The sequence below is a fragment of the Panthera onca genome, chromosome A1 (assembly GCF_046562875.1).
Source record: "Panthera onca isolate mPanOnc1 chromosome A1, mPanOnc1 haplotype 2, whole genome shotgun sequence".
Taxonomy (NCBI): domain Eukaryota; kingdom Metazoa; phylum Chordata; class Mammalia; order Carnivora; family Felidae; genus Panthera; species Panthera onca.
The window spans coordinates 168,788,382-168,809,620 of record NC_138339.1 but is presented as its reverse complement, the minus strand read 5'-3'; the positions used below and the strand labels follow the sequence as shown (position 1 = coordinate 168,809,620).

Below are 21,239 nucleotides of genomic sequence, written 5' to 3'. Positions count from 1 at the left end.
AATCACCAATTCCTGCCCACAGTTAAGAAGAGAAGACTTAGGCTTCACCTCCAAGGAGGGGGAAGTATCAAAGAATTTGCAGACATATGTTAAAAACCATCAGAATAGGGGCGCCTGGGTGGCTCAGTCGGTTAAGCGCCCGACTTCAGCTCAGGTCACGATCTCGCGGTCCGTGAGTTCGAGCCCCGCGTCGGGCTCTGGGCTGATGGCTCAGAGCCTGGAGCCTGCTTCCGATTCTGTGTCTCCCTCTCTCTCTGCCCCTCCCCCGTTCATGCTGTGTCTCTCTCTGCCTCAAAATTAAATAAACGTTAAAAAAATTAAAAAAAAAACCATCAGAATAATTAAAAAAAAAGTTTTGAAGGAAGAAACTTTGAGGTCACGTAAATGTCTATTTCTCCTTAGAGCCTCATATTGATTTTAGCACGCAGCAGTAGGTCCTGCTTATAAATATAATGTTCTAATGGCGATTTTCTATTTCCCTCATTTATTATTCTATTATTTCTATTTCTCTATATTGCCTCTATATTCACTCGAGATTATTCTGTAAGGAACAGTTGTCACTTCTCCACTTTTAAATTTGATAATTTATGTGTAAGTATGGCTTTTTGGCTGTTTATTTCATTCTTTGGGTTATAATCTAAGACCATTATTATTTATTTGATTAATCAATTTGTCATCGGGGGCTCTTTCAGGTGGCTTCTTACTCTTCCAGTATACCCTTTTCTTTTTCTTTTCTTCTCCTTTCTTTTTAAAAAGTACTTCCTTACTTTCTGGGCTCCACAAAGTACTTAAGTCTTATCTTCTATTTCCCCCGACTCAGCTTGAGAATCAACCATTCCTCCAAAAAGCCCTGATTTGCTTTACCGGAGAATGGTATTTAGAAATGAAAATCTTAGGGGCGCTTGGGTGGCTGGCTCAATCAGTTGAGTGTCTGACTTCAACTCAGGTCATGATCTCCCCGTCCATGAGTTCGAGCCCTACATCAGGCTCTGTGCTGACAGCTCGGAACCTGGAGTCTGCCTCGGATCCTGTGTCTCCCTCTCTCTCTGCCCCTCCCCTGCACATGCTCTGTCTCTCTCACTCTAAAAAATAAATAAACACTAAAAAATTTAAAAGAAGTGAAAATCTTAGCATCAGGTTTGCTTGTTGTTATTGATAGGTCACTGCTTCTAGGCTCACTCAGAGGAAATAATGTATGTATATAAAACAATGTATATATGCATACCTATATTTAACACCTGTGTATGGATGGATAGGTCTTATGTAACCTTAGATTATATATATGTATCCATCCATGTATCTGTGTATCTGTCTATGTATCTATCTTCTATCTTAAAATAAACTGAGCTTATACTAATACTCCTACTCCAATCTGGTGCCATAGGGTTAATTCTGGCATCTCCCCTTCGCGTATTTGTAACTTCTTTCTCTGACAGTGTGACATTATCTACAGTAAGTTTCCTTATCTGTTCCAGCTTAGTGTACATATAACTAGTATCAGTGAAAGTATTTACCGCAAAACAAATACCACACTTTAAACTGGAGGTATGGAAGACACATATTTCGCAGTCCCCACACTGAGGCCTTGAACCTCAGCCGTGTTCTGTTTCCTTAAGTAATTCCTTTTCAGGAAATAAGCATGCATTTTCCAAGTACCATTCCTGAGTATGCTTATGGTAGATTGTAGAGTTGTTCAATTTTGCAGACTTTGATAAAAACGGCTTATTAGATGCACTATGAAGATTCACATTAATCAACATATTTTATGCAAAGCAAAATGGAAATAGGAATAACATCAAAACGAAATAGCATGCATGTACATTTCTCATTTCCTAGAAATAACCTCAGTCACTCTTTTGTTCATATCAGAGTAGAAACTATTCGATAGTCATACGGCTGTGTGTGAGAATGTCAGTCTCACCCCATCTCCCACTATGCCTACTGTTGAGCAAGCACCCGGAGTAGAATATAAGGAAAGGCCAATAATGAACTCATTAACTCTCGAGTGCAAGGAAGCAGAATTATTAATAAAGAGAAAGAAGACTGGTTATTTTGATAAAGTCCATAACTCTCTGGCCACCTTTTATTAAAAATCATTCCAGTTCAATCCAGTCTCCTACCTGATTCAAACCTTCCCCAAGCCCCTACCTCATAGGGCTACAAGTGTGACTTCAGGTCTGGAACTGGGGAGGGGACATGCTCCCTTCCTTCACTGCTCCACATTTCCTTCTTTAGGGTCTAGCTTCTTTAGAGCAGAGGCCAGGGTGGAGGGTTAGGAGAAGAAAGGATTGTCTTAGGAAACCAGCCACATTTCAGGGTGGCCCCCTTTGTGTTTTGGTCTGGATCTAGACCTGTTGGAAGCTGATGACTTTCTGTAGGGATGACCAGCATTGTAAGCAGTCATAGACATGAAATTCTGGCCTAAAAGGAATGAGGTTGACTAGCTGGGACAATCAGATCTTCTCTTGTTGGGAGTTTGAATTTGAGACAGAGTGTTGATTATTTGTAACAAAACCAAAAGTCAAAACTTACATGGAGAAAAATGAGATTATTTGTGTTGCCTTAAGGGTAAAGCACTTGCAGTTACTAAACATTTTTTTTCAAGTTTCTAGTAGGTCTTTTCTTTCCACTCTGTATAATCTCATCCAGATTTACAACTTCCAGTATTATGTCCATATAGAAAACCTCACTAGGACTGAAGAATCAAAGAGGGAGAGGAGTTTTGTCTGGTTTCTTCCCTGACTTACCCCATGTGCCTAGGACAGTGCCTGGCACATGGTAGGCACTGGCTAAGTGAAGATTACCTTGAACATCCATATTTGTATCTCTAGCCAGCCAGCCAGCCCTCACCCCTGAACTCTAGATGTACACATGCAGCTGTTAGGGGTCTCCACTAAGTCCCAAACTCATCACAGTCACAACATGCCCAAGACTGAATTGTTGATCTTTTCCCTCCAATAGGTTCCATGCTAATGTTTCCTGGCTCAGTGGATGTTACCATTGTCCATTCAAGGAGATGAACCTGAAACCAAGAGTCATCCTTGAGACTCTTCCCTTTCTGCCCTTAAATCCAACCCCTCACCACGTCCCTGCTGATTTCACTTGCCAAACAGCTCTCCAATTTACCACTGCCTCCCATCTTCAAGTCTTCTGTGGCTTCCCATGTTCTTAGGTAAAACATAAAATTCTTGGCTTCTCGAAGTGCTGCGTGGTCTATGCCCAGCTTGCTTGTCTACACTCATTTTACACCACTTGGCCCTGGGCTTTCTGGTCACTGTTGCTCATCCTTCAGAACTTAGCTCCAGTGTTTCTTTCTCCTCCCTCACTGCCCTTATCTCCACGTGGGTCAGAGTCTTCTATGAACTTCTCACTCAGAAAAATGTTATTATTATTTTTTTAATTTTTAACGTTTTTTAAAATTTATTTTTGAGACAGAGAGAGACAGAGCATGAACAGGGGAGGGGAAGAGAGAGAGGGAGACACAGAATCGGAAGCAGGCTCCAGGCTCTGAGCCATCAGCCCAGAGCCCGACGTGGGGCTCGAACTCACAGACCGCAATATCATGACCTGAGCTGAAGTCGGATGCTTAACCGACTGAGCCACCCAGGTGCCCCAGAAAAATGTTATTTTCTAAAGGAAGTTCATCTTGGTTTGCAAACATTTATTCATTGGTTTGGATATTTGATTTATGTCCAATTTTTCCACTAGACCATAAAGTCCATGAGAACAGAGAATTTTATTGTTTATTCTTGTCTCTTTAGTGCCTGGCCCAGCGTCTTACACACAGTAGGGACTCAAAGATTTGAGAAACAAATGAACAATCAGATAGTAAAAATGCTTTGGGAAGAATGAAAAGATATATGGACTGAGACTCAGAACAAGCAACAGATGGGCTTTGTAAATGCATTGGCGTTTGCGTTTAGGTACACACGGGGTAACACTGATTATAATCTTAACTCCTTATAGTCTTAACAGTTATGAAGGAGTCTTTTTGCAATGCAATGACTGTGAGACACTGAATAAAACTGAAAACCAGTTGTCATGCTTTTCCCTTAGAACCATAACAATCTACTTTCCCATTGCCTGTGAAAGGATCTAAAGGAAAAAAATGCTGTTCACTTAAAAAAATTTTCTTCTCTTGATTTCAGAAAGCAAATGAGATAGAGTCCCCACAGCTCAGCAGTAGGCACAGGGCTGGGCATGTGGAGTTGAGGCAGAGCTGAAGGGAGAGGTTCTTCCCCAGTTAGGGCATGTTTTACCTATGTACCTTCTCATTTTTTTAAAATTGAGGGGTTGCCTTACAGAGTGCTGTGGGAAAAAATGTAATGAAAGTAATTCTGAATTAGCACAATTGTAGAATGATACAACCAACAACTGATCAATGTAAACTTGAACGGTCTTAGGCAAGTCATTTTATGTTTGTTCAAAGGCAAGAGAGACTTCAGGTAATTTATAAAAAGTCCCAAGTGCCAGTGGAATGAGGCAAAGAACAAGGTTTCTGAAAACGAATCCTCTAAAAGTGATCTGGTTTGGGTCACTCATTCATGGAATGAAAATTTGAAAGGGCTTAGAGGAAACCCTTCTTCCAAGAGAGTCTCCAACTTATAACACTCACTTTTTATGGGACTTATGAGATTAAGGGTGAAGGTAAATGATTCCACCTGCTGAGAAAGCTGCTCTTGGTCGATGACAGTTGGTCTGCATCCTGAGTTGCACCTGTTGTCCCCCACTGGACCACGATCTCAGTGCCAAAAGGGAAGCACTTCTTCTTGAGGCCAAAGAACATGACTCTGGAGGTTGTGTTCATTTGTGAGGGCACTGGGTAGCTTAAAACAACAGAAATTTATTGTCTTACAGTTCTGGAGGCTGGCAGTCCAAAATCAAGGTGTCTTTGGGCTTGGTGACCTCTGGGGGTTCTGAGGGAAGGTCTGTTCCATGCCTCTCTCTTACCTTCTGGTGATGGTCGGCAATTCTTGGTGCTCCTAAGCTTGTAGACACCTCACAGTCTCTGCCTCTGTCATCAGATGGTGTTCTTGTATATCTGTCTGTCTGTCTCTTCTCCTTTTCATATAAGGACACCAGCCTTAGCGGATTAAGGTTCACCCTAAAGATCTCATCTTAACTTGATTGTATTTGCAAATACCTCATTTCCAAATAAGGTCACCTTCAGAAGTATTAGGGATCAGGGCTTCAATATATCTTTTGGGGGAACACAATTTAATGCACAACCAAAGGACATAAATTCCAAAAGGCACCTCCTCTGTTTGATGACTATCACCGGTTTAACTCCAAAATTCAGGTGGGCTGTTTCCCTTTTGGCACTGACTTCTAGATTTCTAGGCCGTATCTAATGCTGATAATTGATATCCCCAAACTCTGAGTCTCTGTTGTAACCTATCGGCTTGAATTTTGATCTGAATTGTTTTCTGCCTCAGTCACTTTATCTCTTAGAACTGATCTTATTGCAGTCCGTGTCTTTATTGACATAAGCATGTATTAAACAGAAGTCTAACAATGAAGCAATTTCAGAAATAGCAGAGCAAATCCTATATAAGATGACCTCCTGAGATTTAAATTATGGAAAATTATGGGTATTAATATGTGAAGAGTCATTTCTGACTAAAAGATGGAGAGTGGCTTCAAGTGGAGTTGAGTAACATCAAAGGCTTCCAGTAAATACCACTTCCCAAACCCCAGTTGCTAATGATTTGTAGTTTCTTTAGGGTATTGAGCCTCTGGCCCCTGGGCAGCTCAGTGTTTCCTGGAGCAGCAGGAATCCTGGATCTCATGACTCCAACTGCCTGAGATTCCCTGCTGTTGATCCAATGTGTTGTGCAAACATCACTCTCTAACATGCCACAATGGAAAAAAAGGTTGGGTAGTCCTATAGTAAATAGTGGTGACATACTTAAAAACATTAAGAATCATCCAGTAACTAGTGGTCTGTCTGGAAGCTTAGAATATGATAATCCTAAGAAGAAAGGATTGGCAATTCATCCTCACTTCTTTAGCTGTCATTCACTGCTCATGTCTTAGAACCCAACTTCCACCCGAGTGCCTGAGCCCTACTGTCATCACCATCGCTTACCACCTCCTTACTGCTAATATCATCACCATTTTTTTATTTTTAAAGTTTATTTATTTATTTTGAGAGAGAGAGAGAGAGAGAGAGAGAGAGAGAGAGAGAGAGAGAACGCATTAGGGGGGAGGGATAGAGAGAGAGGAAGAGAGAATTCCAAGCAGGCTCCACACTGTCAGTGGAGAGCCCAACACGGGGCTCGAGCTCATGAAACCATGAGATCATGACCTGAGCTTAACTGACTGAGCCACCCAGGTAATCCTACCATTTTTTCATTAAAAACTTTTTTTTAAAGTTGTGATAAAAATACATAACATAAAATGTACCATCTTACTCATTTTTAAGGTACAGTGCAGCAGTGTTAACTACATTCACTTGTTGTGCAAAAGATCTCTAGGACTTTTTCATCTTGCATAATTATAACTCTATAGCCATTGAATGACAACTACCCTCTGCCCCCTCCCCCTGGCTCCTTGCAACCACTAGTCTGCTTTCTGTTTCTATGAACAAGTGCACTCCAGGAACCTCACAGAAGTGGAATCATACAGTATTTCTCTTTTTGTCACTGGCTTAAGTCACTGAGCCTAATGTTTTCAACGTTCATCCATGTGTAACATGTGTCAGAATTTCCTTCCTTTTTTAAGGCTGAATAATATTCCACTGTATGTATACACAACACATTTTCATTATTCATTCATATGCTAATGGGCATTTGAGTTGCTTCCACCTCTTGGCTATTGTGAATAATGCTGCAGTAAACATGGGCTTGCAAATATCTCTTCGAGACCCTGCTTTCGATTCTTTTGGATATATACTCAGAAGTGGTATTCCTGGATCATATCTATTTTAATTTTTTGAAGGACTTCATACTGTTTTCCACCATGGGTACACATTCTCAGCAATAGGGTATACGTGTTCCAATTGCTCCATTTCCTTGCCAATGTTTTTTTTTTATTTTCTAGCTTTTTAATAGGGCCATCTTAATGGGTGTGAGGTGGAATCTCATTGTGGTTTTGATGATTAGTGATGCTAAGAATCTTTTCAGATGGTTTGTGGACATTCTTATATGTTCTTTGGAGAAATGTCTATCCAAATCCTTTGCTACTTGTTTTGTTGTTGAGTTGTAGAATTCTTTATATATGTGGATATTAACCCCTTTTCAAATACATGATTTGCACATATTTTCTACCATTCCAGACAGTGCCTTTTCACTATGTTGATTATTTCCTTTGATTCACAAATGTTTTTAAGTTTGATGAAGTCCCGTTTGTCTATTTTTGCTTTTATTATGTGTACTTTTGATGTCATATCCAAGAAATTATTGCCAGTTTCAATGTCATGAAACTTTTTTGCAATGTCGTCTTCCAGGAGTTTTATAGTTGTAGGTCTTACATTAAGTTCTTTCATCAATTTTGAGTCAATTTTTGTATATAGTGTAAGGTAAGGATCCAGTTTGCATGTGGACATCCAGTTTTCCTCATTGTGTGGTTTTGACATCCTTGTTGAAGATCATTTGACCATAGATATGAAGGTTTATTTCTGGACTGTCTTTCTTCTGTTCCACTGATACGTGTCTGTCATTATGTCAGTACCATGTTGTTTGATTACTGTAGCTTGGTCATATATTTTGAGATTAAGGAACATGAGGCTTCAATTTAGTTTGTCTTGTTTGGGGACCTTTGAGGTGCCACAGGAATTTTAGGATTTTGTTTTTCTGTTTCTTCAAAAAAGTACATTGGGATTTGGATAAGGATCACACTGAATCTGTGGATAACTTTGGGTGGTATGAACATTTTAATAATATTCAATCTTCCAATCCATGAACACAGATGTTTTTCAATTATTTGTATTTTCTGTAATTTCTTTCAGCAATGTTTTGTCATTTTCAGTGTAGAAATCTTTTACCTCCTTGGTTAAGTTTATTCCTCAGTATTTTATTCTTCCTGATGTTATTATAAGTAGGAGTGTTTTCTATAATGACAACTTTTGACCTCTCTGAAGTCTTTCACATTGTTAACCATGCCCTCCTTCTTGAAACATTTTTACCTTTGAATTTGACAACAAACAGATTCTGGATTTTGCTCCTATGTTTTGGGCTGTGACTTCTTGTTCATATTTTAGGCTCTTCCTCCTTGGCTTATATGATTCATTTGTTGTTCCTCAGGAGACTTTCTTCCCCTGGTAAACTCAGAACTTCTAAAGGCTCAAATTACCACTAGCATGTTGACTCTTGCTCCTACCCAATACCTATTTCAGTCCCAATATTCTATCTAAGCTTTAAACCTTCTAGCTACTCATAGAAATTGTCTCATAAATATCTCCTAGGCATCTCATGGAAAATATGACCAGCCTCTGTCCTCCAAAATAAAACAAACAAAACCCCATTTCTTCCTTCTCCTGTGATCTCTGTCTTGGCACACCTTGGACAATCTAGAAACCTGGGTTACACCTTGGTCTCCTGCCTTTGCTCTGCTCTTACTTCGACTGGTCACCAAATCCTACCCACTGTATTTTCTCCTCTGTATTCCACCACCTCTGTATGTTCCCTGGTCTCAGTTTCATTTAGTTGAGGCCACGATCACTGTCTGACTCAGGAATGGTGCTCTTATCATTAGGTTCCTTCAGTCTATTCCCCATGCTGATGTTGGAATGTAGGGAACATTATGTCACTCTTGGGCTTAAATGCCCTCAGGATAATACCTAAATGCTCAGCACCGCTCACAACTTTTCACCTGCAATTTCCTGCTTACTTTTCCAGCTTACCATTTCTCCCTTGATCAACACTTGAGTCAGTGAACACAGTGAACTTCAAGTGACCTCCAAAAAAACACTATGCTTTTTCTTGCCAAAAGAAAAAGCTTGCTGTTCTTTTGGTCCTGAGTACCCTTCCTCATGCCACTTTCTCCTAACCCCCTTCACCTGGATAGGCATTGCTTGACCATCAGAGTTTAGTCTACACCATACTTGTGAGAAAATGTCTCTGATCTCATCATCAAAATTGGGTATGGCTCCTATGTGCTCCCCAAGTCCCTCATAACATCTATTTACATGTCACTTTCTCCCACCACCTCACAAGTGAGTTAAGGCAGGAACAGTATCTTGGTCATCATTATGTTCCTTGGCCCTAACATAATGTTTGAAGCATAATAGGTGAGTACTCAGATCTCAGGATTACGAAGTGAGTAGATACAGTCTCTGAGCAGTAACCTCCTATCTATAAAAGGGATACCTCATACAATCTTAGCCTGATGACATTACATATTTGAATCACACAGCCCTCCTCCCTCACCACCCCCCATACCGATTCCTGGCTTATTATGCTATGTTCTGATTATGATTTGACCTTCAGTGTATACACCCACAGTGAGAGAATATGCTAATCCATAGATGTAAGTACATCATCTAACCCACTTTCTAGACTCACATCTCATAATGAATGAATGAACTGGTTCTCTGAGCAGGCATCATGACGTCCTTTGGTGAGGACATTGGATTAGAGTGAGAGAGCCCAGGTCATTTCCACTTACAAACTGTATGAAATTTGGCAAGAAATATACTCCTTTGAGTGTTAGTTTCTGCGTCTGTAATCTCCAGCATAAAATGCAATAATTTAACATGCAGTACCTTGCACGAGGTAGTTTTCAGTATGTGATATTTACCAGCACAGCAGTTATGTCTCTCTTTTATGTTACACTTGTTTAAACAAATTTACTCATGGACCCAAAACCAGGAAGACTGAAGGCCTGACCCAGATCAGGAGACAGCAACCAGTGCTGAGCCGAATCGCACACTCCCCAATACCCTATCTCCATGCAACTGCCCTCCATCTGGAAGGACCTCAGTATGGACACAAGGCAGACATGAAAAGGAAAGCGCCCAGGTAAGGCTAACGAGAAACATGACCCCAGAGCTCACATTTTAAAGAGAATATGTTTTTTTTTTTTTAAATCACACTTACACGAGAGAAAAGCTCCTCTACACGTCCATCCTCACTATGCAGTGGACATCACCAAAGACCAAACATCATCAAGTTTGAACCAGAATTCAAATGAGACTTGATAACACACTGGGAAACAGTTTTGATTTCAGAGGATGGAATTTAATCTAAATAGACTATCTATACTTCCCCTTCCAATGATTCTTTCCCTGAGGCTTCTCTGTGGGCTTTTTTCCCCCTCACAGTTGAATGAATTTTATACTGCTTGAAAGAAAGCCCTTTATATCTGTCTTCCACTGAATTTGCAAAAATCATTAAAGCTGTGAGGAGTCTCCCCATTTTCAAAGTTTGCAAAAACTCCACCTACAACCTCTAGTGTCTTTGCTGCACCACCGAGGATCAAAGTCATCGTCTCCTGGAACTACTGTTCAGAGGACAGCATTGGGTCAAGGAGATTTTTAGCTTCTATGCAAACTGATTTGGCTTCTCAGCAGCCCAATTACACATTCATGGACAACCCCATTTCTAGTCAATTTTCTGGTCTTATATAGAAAACCATTACATGTCTATATCTTTATTTATATCTATACCTGTATCTGTATCTGTATCTGCATCTATATCTATCTCCATCTCCAAGGTCTGGGCTGAGGTTCAGGGTAGTGATAAGAAAAGCATGGTCTCTATTTAATTAGGTATGGGAGCTATGAAAGGATCGTTACTGCTATATCGCTTCCAGGAATCGGTTGCGTCTTATATGCAACACACAGGGAAAGCAAAAAATGAGTTTCATATGGAGCATCACTGTCATGACTTTTTAGAACATTATTTATTTTGAAGAGGGAAAAAATAAAGCTACCTTAGTGGCTATCAAGGCACAATGTTGGTGATACCGTGGAGAGGAGGTGTGGTGGGAATGGGTACTTACATTAGAGCCTCTCCAAATGTGTCCCCAAGGGGCCCTTTTAGTATATTGCTCTGAATTCTATTAAAAAAAAGACACTTTTCTGTTTCAAAATACCTTTATTAAGTAATAAATAATTCAATGCTTTCTCCTTTCCCTTAAAAGAAGGCATATGGGGGGACACCTGGGTGGCTCAGTCAGTTGAGCATCCAACTCTTGATTTTGGCTCAGGTCATGATCTCATGGCTCATGAGATCAAGTCCCAAGTCGGGTTCTGCACTGACAGTGTGGAGCCTGCTTGGGATTCTCTCTCTCCCTCTCTGTCCCTTCCCCTTCTCAAAATAAATAAATAAACTTTAAAAAAAATGAAGGCATTTATGAAGAGACTTCAGAGCATTAGCATTAGGGAAGCTTCACTGCCACCTAGAATTTGATTTGCAGATTTCCAACTAAAAGTATTAAAGTTGGCATTTGAGTTAGCACATCTGGTCTTACATTGGGTGCACACACAACTCTCTTTTGGCTTCCTCAAGTGTTAAAAATGGTGACTGGCTCCATACTTTCTCCTGAAGAGTTCTTCTCCTGAAGATGGTCCCTAAGTGGAAGCCACTGTCTCAAAGTCCAAGGAGGTTACCAGAAAATCATGGGAAAAAGAGATCTAGGATGCTTGTACTTGAGAAGAATGTGATTCTAGGATTCCACCAACAGTTGGTTGTGTTGACTTGCCTTCCCTGAGCTTCTCCCTGAAGGGTTCTGGTGTCCTTTGCCATCTGGCAATTTGACTTTATCACTTTCCTAACTCAGGGTTTGGCCCCATTGCTCCCCATTCATCCCTGTTATATTCATAATCTGTGTTCTTTCCTTTGATTTCATATCTTGAATGATTTTCTAGTGCCTTACTTTACTTCTTCCTTCTTCTCTTCTGTTCTAGTTTTTTCACCGTACCTTTTAGCTTTCTCCTACCCTGTCCACCTTCAAGGTCATATTTCCTCTCCCAAGCATGAGAACTGACTTTCTCTTTCTAATAGCTTTGTCTAGTGTTTCATATTTAACCTCTGTATGTTAGAGGTGACTCACACTTGTTTCTATTACTCTTGAAAAATGTCTAGGAACCGGCATTTACATTTTAACACAATTGTTTTTTGACCACAATCAGAATAAAACACATTAAAAATCTCTAGAGGCATCGCTGAAATGTAATATGCTGCAAGCACACTGTGTCTGTGTCTAAAGAGGATCGCTACTCCAGAAGGTCACTGAGAGAAGAGGTGCCTTGGGCAGAGTCTGCCATCACGTGTACTGAGTGGTAAGCCTCTGAGCTCTTACCTGCTGCAAAAGTCCTAACTCCTGTGGCTCCGATTAGATCGTCTGCTTTCCCAGGGGAAACAAAGAACTATTTTGGGTAGTTTTTTTTTTTTTTTTCAACGTTTTTTTTATTTATTTTTGGGACAGAGAGAGACAGAGCATGAACGGGGGAGGGGCAGAGAGAGAGGGAGACACAGAATCGGAAACAGGCTCCAGGCTCCGAGCCATCAGCCCAGAGCCTGACGCGGGGCTCGAACTCACGGACCGCGAGATCGTGACCTGGCTGAAGTCGGACGCTTAACCGACTGCGCCACCCAGGCGCCCCTGGGTAGTTTTAATGACTGGGTTGCTTGATTCACTTCCATTCCTCAGAAAACTGCCCCTCACACCAAGTTATTTCATGAATATATATTGATGTTTCTGCCATCTAAAACATGATTATTTATAGACGAGTAATTAACATTCACAACAGGCATGACTCATGTTTGGCATTGATACAGCTTTCCTGTGACTCAGTCATGGAGCCTGGGCTTTAGGTCTGAATTGCCTGGGTTCAAATCCTAACTCTGCCATGTATTCTCTGTGTGACCTTAGGCAAGTTCCTTAACTTCTCTGTGCCTTAGTTTCCCCATCTGTAAGATGGATATATTAATAATACCTACATCACATGGTTGCCATGAAACTTCAATAAATGAACATACACAGCACCTGGAACTGAAAGTGTCTGACAAATGTTACTATAGCTATAGGAACCTACAGATTAGTGGCAGAAAGGATAAATGATGAAAAAAGGTTTGTACTGAACAAAGGCAGATTATGGAGTATGTATGCTTTCTGGAACTTAAAACATTAAGAAAATCAAACATTTTTTACAGCTTCCCCATTCTATTCTCTATCTGGGAATAGTAAAAATAGAGTATAGGAATTTAAACCCTTTGAAGGCTGAGGCTACACACAGAAAACGAAATGGGGATTTCAGGGAATATTTGTAATGGAGTTCTGTAAGAAGCTTTGAAAAACAGGCTACCATTTCAGGTATTCACATAATTACATGCACGTGTGTGTGAAAGTACATACAAGTGTGTGTACATTGGGGGGGGGGTGTGGGTGTACGTGAGTGTATTCTTGAAACTATGTAAATGAGCCTCATCTCAAAGACCAAGATGACTGGAAATAAGGGGGGGGGGGTATAAAAATGATGTAATTTGTAGAAAGTAATGAAACACAAATATTCTTATACAAAATGGAAGAAAACAGTAAACATTTTAGTTTAGTGAGATAATCTTTGGTCCACAGCAATTAGTGTACGAATTAATTGATAAATTTAATAGGTATGTAGTGTTAGTCCAGTCATGGCCAAAGAACAATGTGAAAAGTACTAATGAAAATGAGTTTGCCGTTTTGTTTATGGTTGGGATTTTCAATGCTCAAATATCTCTAAATATTCAAAGAAGATACTTCGAATTGTAGGGTGGTACAATCCAATAATTAGCTCTGATGTATAGGATTTCCAGAAATACAGAGCATTACTAATATATAGCAAGTGATTAAACAAAAACCATTTTATAACTAATGATAGATCCTAAAGCAAAGCCCCGTCTAGTTTACTAAAACTGTATAAACTAAGAAGAAAGTCAGATGTCAGTTAAAATCCTGATTTTTTTATTGTTGGTTTTTCACTTGGGGTCAGATAAAATGTGTGTGTATATATATATCCTATATATAATATGCAAAAATATTAGTAGGTTTGAATTTTACTGCAAAAATATTAGTAGGATTGAATTCACAAACTTGAAAAGAAATTGCCTATAGATTTATTTTACTTCTTTCTAGTAAAAAATGTGGGCTGGAATTATATGGCATTTTAATTGGCCAATGGTTATTTAAAACCATATTGAACCTGGCTGTAGCACCAATTTGAAGAAAATAAAATAGATTTCATTTTATCTATAGACTACACATATTTATGTCCTCAGAAAGAGGACATTAAAAATCTATGTATAGTAAGCATTGCACACAGGAAAATCCACATCTAAATACCAGATTTGTAAAGCAAGGACTAAGGTGGCTATCCAACAGCAGATTTTCACTGGTTATGTCTAATGATATGGGTCAGTTTTCACTTTTGAACTCACTAATTATATGTTTCTTCAATAACTAGAAGCTGCATAAAGCATTTGCATCAGTGGCAGAAGAGAAGTTCCCAACTCTCATTTGAATAATCTGTCACTGTTGCTGCAAACTGAAAAGATCTGGAAGAAATCATTTCCACTATGCCCAGAGGGCCATTTTGCTTGTGTAGCTGAAGCACAGGAAAACACTTAAATCCTTCCTTGATATGCTCACAGTGGGCATCCTTTCTATCAAATATATATATATTTTTCTTTTGTTGACTACCCTTGGTTAGAAGCACAGACTTTGGAGATAAACAAAAGTAAAAGGATGAAATGCCTAAAGTGATTTTAGGATATGCAAATGACAAGGGAACCTTTTAAATAGGTTCTGTCTTTGCTTTCGTTAAAGAAAAAATAAAACCCAGGGCACCTGGGTGGCTCAGTCGACAACTGTCTGACTTCGGCTCAGGTCATGATCTCGCAGTTTGTGGGTTTGAGCCCGGTGTCAGGCTCTGTGCTGACAGCTTGGAGCCTGGAGCCTGCTTCAGATTCTGTGTCTCCTTCTCTCCCTGCCCCTCCCCTGCTTGTGCTCTGTCTCTCTCTCTCTCTCAAAAATGAACATTAAACATAAAAAAAAAAAAAGACAAGTCAGATGCAATTTGAAAATTCTGAATGTATAGGGCCTTCTTATAATTCCAGGTAAGACTTGTTTTCTAGCCTTAGTTTTTCATTAACATCTCAATTATTATTCTTGCAGTGCTGGGGAGCGTGATCCAAGAATATCTTACCTCCCTCCTCAGGCAAGGAAAAGAAGAGCAAAGATAAACTATTGGACTGCATCAAACTAAAAGGTTTCTGCATGGCAAAAGGAATCATCAACAAAATGAAAAGGCAACTTACTGAATGGGAGAAGATATTTGCAAATGATCCATCCAATAAGGGGTTAAATATAAAATATATAAAGAACTTATACAACTCAACATCCCCCAAAACCGAACAATCTGGTTAAAAAATGGCCAGAGAAACTGAATAGACATTTTTCCAAAGAAGACATCTAGGTGGCCAGCTCATGAAAAGATGTGGCACATCACTCATCATCAAGGACATGCACAATGAGATATCACCTCACACCTGTCAGAATGGTTAACGTAAAAAAAAAAAAACACAAGAAACAACAAAGTTGGAAAAAATGAACCCTTATGTACTGTTTTTGGGAATGCAAACTGGTGCGGCCACTCTGGAAAACAGTATGGAGGTTCCTCAAGAAATTGAAAATAGAATTACCATATGATCCAGTAATTCCACTACTGGGTATTTTCCCAAAGAAAACACAAACACTAATTTGAAAAGATGTACGCACCCTTATGGTTACTGCAACACTATTTACAATAGCTAAAATATGGGAGCAATCCAACTGTCCATCGATAGATGAATGGATACAGAAGAGGTGGTATATATATACAATGGAATATTACTTAGGTACAAAAATGGATGAGATCTTGCCATTTGTGACAATATGGATGCAGCTAGAGGGTATTATGCTAAGTGAAATAAGTCATACAGGGAAAGACAAATACCATATGATTTCACTTATACGCAGAAGCTAAAAAACAAAACAAATGAACAAACAAAAAAACCCCCAGAAATAGATTCATAAATACAGAGAACAAACTGGTGGTTGCTGGGGCGGGGGGGGGGGGGGGGGAGGGCAAAGTTAATAAAGGAGATTTAGAGGTACAAACTTCCTGTTATAAAATAAGCCATGAAGATAAAAGTAGAGCATAGGGAATATGTTCAATAATATTGTAATAACTTTGTATGGTGACAGATGGTAACTACACTTGTGGTGAGCATTGCATAATATATAGAATTGTTGAACCACTTTGTTGCACACCTGAAACAAATACAACATTGTATGCCAACTATATTGCAATAAAAAAAGAATATCTTATCCACTGACCTTCACTCACACCAACTCTACTTTTCAAAGGGTCTCTACTCTTTGATAGAACCATATGTGTATGCCAAGCATCTTCCATGTAACAGAAACTAGGAGAATGGTCCATCATGCCTGTCATCTTTCTGCCATCAGCCATATAACCTTCACACATTTTCATTTACATTTTTGGAGTATGATTATCAATGCCATAACATCCAATCTGTTTTCATACATAACTGGGCACACAGTTGATCATTTATTCTATTCCATTTCTTATAATGACTATGGGCGCCAAGACTAAATTCTCTTTTAGTGTCTAGAGGTCAGGCAAGTTGATGCTTAATATTTTTATGATGATGTTCAAGAGTATTACACACAATTATGCAAAATGGCAATCTGGCCCTGAAGCATTTCATTATCAAACAACCTTTATGTGATGACAGAAGGGGAACAGTCACCAGTCCAATTTCCTATACTATGTGCATCTTACTTTTACTCACAAGAGTAATTTAAAAATATTCCTAGGATAATTCTAGAGCCAAGAAAACTTTTTTTTTTTTTGTGGATAATGGATAAAAGTCAAACACAAGAAAATTCTGCCAACATAGACTGCCTTAATTTATTAAACTATTTTTCTTACTTTGAAGCTAGCTCTATTTATAACATTATCTGTAAGCACATATTTTACCCTTATTTTTTTTAATTCAGAGTTAAAGAATTCCCCATACATTACTTACTTGTTTAAGCTTCTTAAGATCTTCATCAAGTTCTAAGTTGTCCAAAATAACAGCAACAAACAAACTCAGGAGGATCTATAAAATGGTTAAATAACAATGAAAAAACCCACATGCCGTAAGTATCAAAATACTATATATATATATATATATATATATATATATATATATATATATATGCTATAGAATTTCTGCCTAAAAAATACACCATATAGAATGCATTAAATGAAAAATGAACATGTAGTTGTGAAGCACTGCATAAGAATTTTAAGGTATTTATCATGAATATGTTAAAGGCAATGTATATGCTAACTGAAATAATATAAAATATTATTTTGTTTTGTGAAACCAATTTAAAATGGAAATTGAGAATTATTTTTTTATAACTCAACAGTCCCACTTCTGAGACTATATCCAAGGAAATAATTTGGAGTATTAATAAAAAGCTTTATATACAAAGGTGCTTGACAGACAGATAATACAATTATACAGGTCTCTATTACAAAAATCACACAACCATTAAAAATTCCCATTGTGGTAGCTGGTCTCTAAGAGGACCCCCTGGTGTTCACACTCTTGTGAGCCTCCTCCCAAGCTGAATATGGTTGGTCTATTGAATATGTTACGGAAATGATTGTGTGCGATTTATTAATAAGACCAGGTGATGAAAGACATTGTGGGTTTCAGTTTACTCTTTGTTGGATCACTCACTCTGGTGGAAGCCAGGTACCATGTTATGAGGACACACAAGCAGCCTAAAGAGGTCCATGTGGTGATAAACTGAAGCCTCCCACCATGTGAGTGATCCATCTTGGAAACTGGTCCTCCAGCTCTTGTCAAGTTGTTCAACTGCAGCCCCATCAACATCTTGACTCCAAACTCATGAGACATTCCGAGCTAGAATCACTCAGTTCAGCCTGTTCCAGATTCCTGACCCATAGAAAAAGTGAGAAATAAATGTTTATTGCTGTAAGCTCTTAAATTGTTCATAACTTATTATACAGCAATAAATAACTAATGCACTCATGAATTTTAATAGTATTGAAAAAATGCTCACATTACAACATTAAATAACAGTATACATGGTAGAAGTGCAACAAGAAACAAAGAAGAACAATAGAGAAAATGCCAGAAGGAGGCACTTTAGAGATGTTAATGATGCCTGCTTTTGTGAAAAACAGTCTTTCCCCTTTTCTTTGTATTTCACCACATTGCACAAACTTAAAAAAAAAGCATATGCTTCTTTTTTGGAATGGGTAATTAAAGTAAAAGAAAGCAACAAAAAAGTAGAATTTTTAAAAATATTTAATATTTAGTCCCTTTTCAAGTTTGAATTCTCTAAAGTTCCACATTCATTTGATAATCTTTTTCATCCCTAATTTATGTTCCTCCTTTCAATTTCCCTCTTAAGAAATTATTCCCATCTGTTAATATTGGAGGGTTAAGCAAGAAGGTAAAAAAGTTAAGGCAATTCAGTCATGACTTTTAAGTACCAGAGAGATTTATTATGCAAAATTTAATAGCTAGCTCTTTTCCAAGTTCCATGGGTATATAACAAGGAGAAAAAAGCTTCCAAATATTATTAAATTTTGACAGTGTATGCTTGGCTTGGGAGAAGTGCCAATATATTTCTGTTTAAAAGCCATGTCCTTTGGGATCCTACCAGAACTTAAAGAAGATACAGAATCATCTAGATGACAGATTTTTACTGATGTCACCATGTCTGCCACACCATGGGCATCTGGGCACAGATATATTATTCTTTCTCTAACCAGACATTATTCTCAACAGGACCATTCATAGTTCCCTTGAAGTGTAGTCCCCTTGCCTGACCTTGATATTCTCATCAACAGCAATATCAGAGGAGGAATCTACCTTCCCCTACAATCTCACTCCAAATTCAGAGATGTCCACCAGAGGGTCTCCTGCCTCGAGGAAGTGCCATCCTTCACCATTTCTATTTCTCATCGGGCACTTACGCAGGCGCTGCTGGGTCTAATTTAACCAGTTTTCCTATCTCCCCACTAAAGGACAAACACGAATCTAAAAAGAAAAAAAATTTCCTCCATGATAAAAGTGACTGTTCTCCTTCCTTTTCTTAGAGCATTTCCTTTTAGAAAACATGACTTTGTAGATTCTTCGCATCCCCCTTTGATGTATACACAGCACTTATTTTACAACCCAAGAATGGTTTTCTTGGGAGGGGGGTGACCTTTTTGATATATAAACACTAGCCAAACAGCACCCTATCTATCATTCCCTTCTCCCTTCTTCTGGGGCAGGGCAGGGGGGCGGGGAGCGATGGGAGTGTCACTTAGCAACCTGGCTCCACATTCCAAAAGTACCTACTTGTCTTGAAGAGATGAGAAGTTTTCTTTTTCTTCTAGATAAAGGTAATTAGCTACCACAGATGGCCACCCCAATTACCAGGTGAATTTAGGGGGAACTCTATTTAATAAATGATCCTGTCAAGTCTTCTTATGTGAGGCCTAACTATTTTCATCTTGAGAACACAGATGTAATATATATACAAGGTGAAATTGCTTTGTCTTTGTGGTCTCTTTAGTGGGTTGCCTGTGATGCCCACTGCCGTCTGGCTTAGTGATTATTCAATAATAAAACTGTTTTCTTTCTCGTCTACCTTGATGGAGATGTTTTCTGGGTTGGCAGGATATTTTACTTTTAATGATTTTCCTAACACCAGACAGATGGCAGGCTACTTAAGGACAGTGAGGTTATGTTATTCGATTAAATTCGACAAGCAGTTGATTGGGCTCCATCGATGTGTCAGACACTGCCTGGTCAGGAATATAAATATGATATTGAGCTCACTGCTATGAGGTTCACAGTTCAACTGGGTTGCTGTAGGTGGGCGGCCTGGGAGAAAGAGCACTGTGGTGGGAGACCTCAGTTAGCGACCAGACACTGAGTTTCAGGGCCCTTGTCTGTGAAATATTATGGATAAAACAACAAAAGCTCAACGAATTGCAGCTATCGCTTTTTCTGTTTAATCTTCTCCCAACAACCCTGTGGTTTGGTGCAGCCTGTATGAAAGTATACAGTCATAAACTTAGATATGCAAAAACTAAAATAATTTTCTTGATATTTCTACACATGAATTGAATTTAGTCCATAAACCCTCCATTTGTGCTGATGGCTGAAAGCTGCATCTTGCTATATCAATTCAATTTAGTCTTTCAAAACTCAGTTACATTTGAATAAATATTCCTTTTGTTGGCCGAAGGTCAATGATGTGCTTCTCATCAGGTCTGGTCCACTGTGGCCATGTGGCCTGTCCTCTGTCCACTTTCAGGGACAGTGATAGTGCTTGTTTTGGGGGCCTCTGCTGAATTGGTCACCACCTCAGCTCCTGCAGCTCCTACTAAGATCTGAATCTCAGTGACACCCCTTGTGTTAGTTTCCTAGGGCTGCTGTAATGAGTTGTACAAGCTTAGTGGCTGGAAACAACATAAGTGTATTCTATGATTGTTCTGGAGGCCATTGTCCAAAATCAGGTTGTCAGCAGGAACACGCTCCCTCTAGAGACTCCAGGGGAGGGTGAACCTTGCCTTCCATCTTCCAGTGGTGCCAGGTGCTAGTTAGCTTGTGATGGCATCGCTCCAGCCTCCACCTCTGTCTTCATGTGGTCTTCTCTTTCTTCCTGTGTCTTGTCCTTATTTTGTTTCTCGTAGGGACATTTGTCATTGGATTTAGGACTCACCTGGATAATCTAGGATGTCTCATGTCAAGAACCTTAATTTAATTACATCTGCAAAGGCCCTTTTTCCAAATAAGGCCAAACTCACAGGTCTGGGAGTCAGGACGTGGATGTATCTTTTTGGGGGTCTCCATTTATGCCCTCTACTCTCCATCTAGTCTCCAGCTTGGGACATTGCTCTTACACTAATGCTGTTCCTATGCACTGGCTCTCAACTCTCAGGAAAGCTGAGAAGTTCTTCCATTCCAGGTGGGAACAGAGAGAGATTTGTTTCTGAGCCTCTCTCAGGCCTCCCCTCTCTTCCCAGAACTTCCCAGACCTCCAACTCTGTGCAGGCCACCCCCTGTCCATGCAGGACCTCCAGCAAGGCTACCTCTTGCCAAGTTCTGGTGAGAAGTGGGGGCCAAGTCATGGATGCTGAACACGCCCAGGTTGGCACCACTACTGCTGCTGCCCCTGAGTGTGGCCGCCGCCCTCTGCTGCACCCCCCTGCTTCCCTCAAGCTCCATCCT

General features: G+C 39.5%; 1 protein-coding gene across 7 annotated transcripts in view; it reads right to left on the bottom strand.

The window, feature by feature from the left end:
* Positions 1-21,239, bottom strand: part of NALCN (sodium leak channel, non-selective) — a 324,113-nt gene that overhangs the window by 100,147 nt on the left and 202,727 nt on the right. For all 7 annotated transcript variants that reach the window (XM_060636745.3, XM_078432139.2, XM_060636746.3 and 4 more), the window contains one exon: positions 17,013-17,087. In XM_060636745.3, the coding sequence (XP_060492728.1) occupies positions 17,013-17,087 (75 nt within the window). The remainder of the gene's footprint in view (positions 1-17,012; positions 17,088-21,239) is intronic.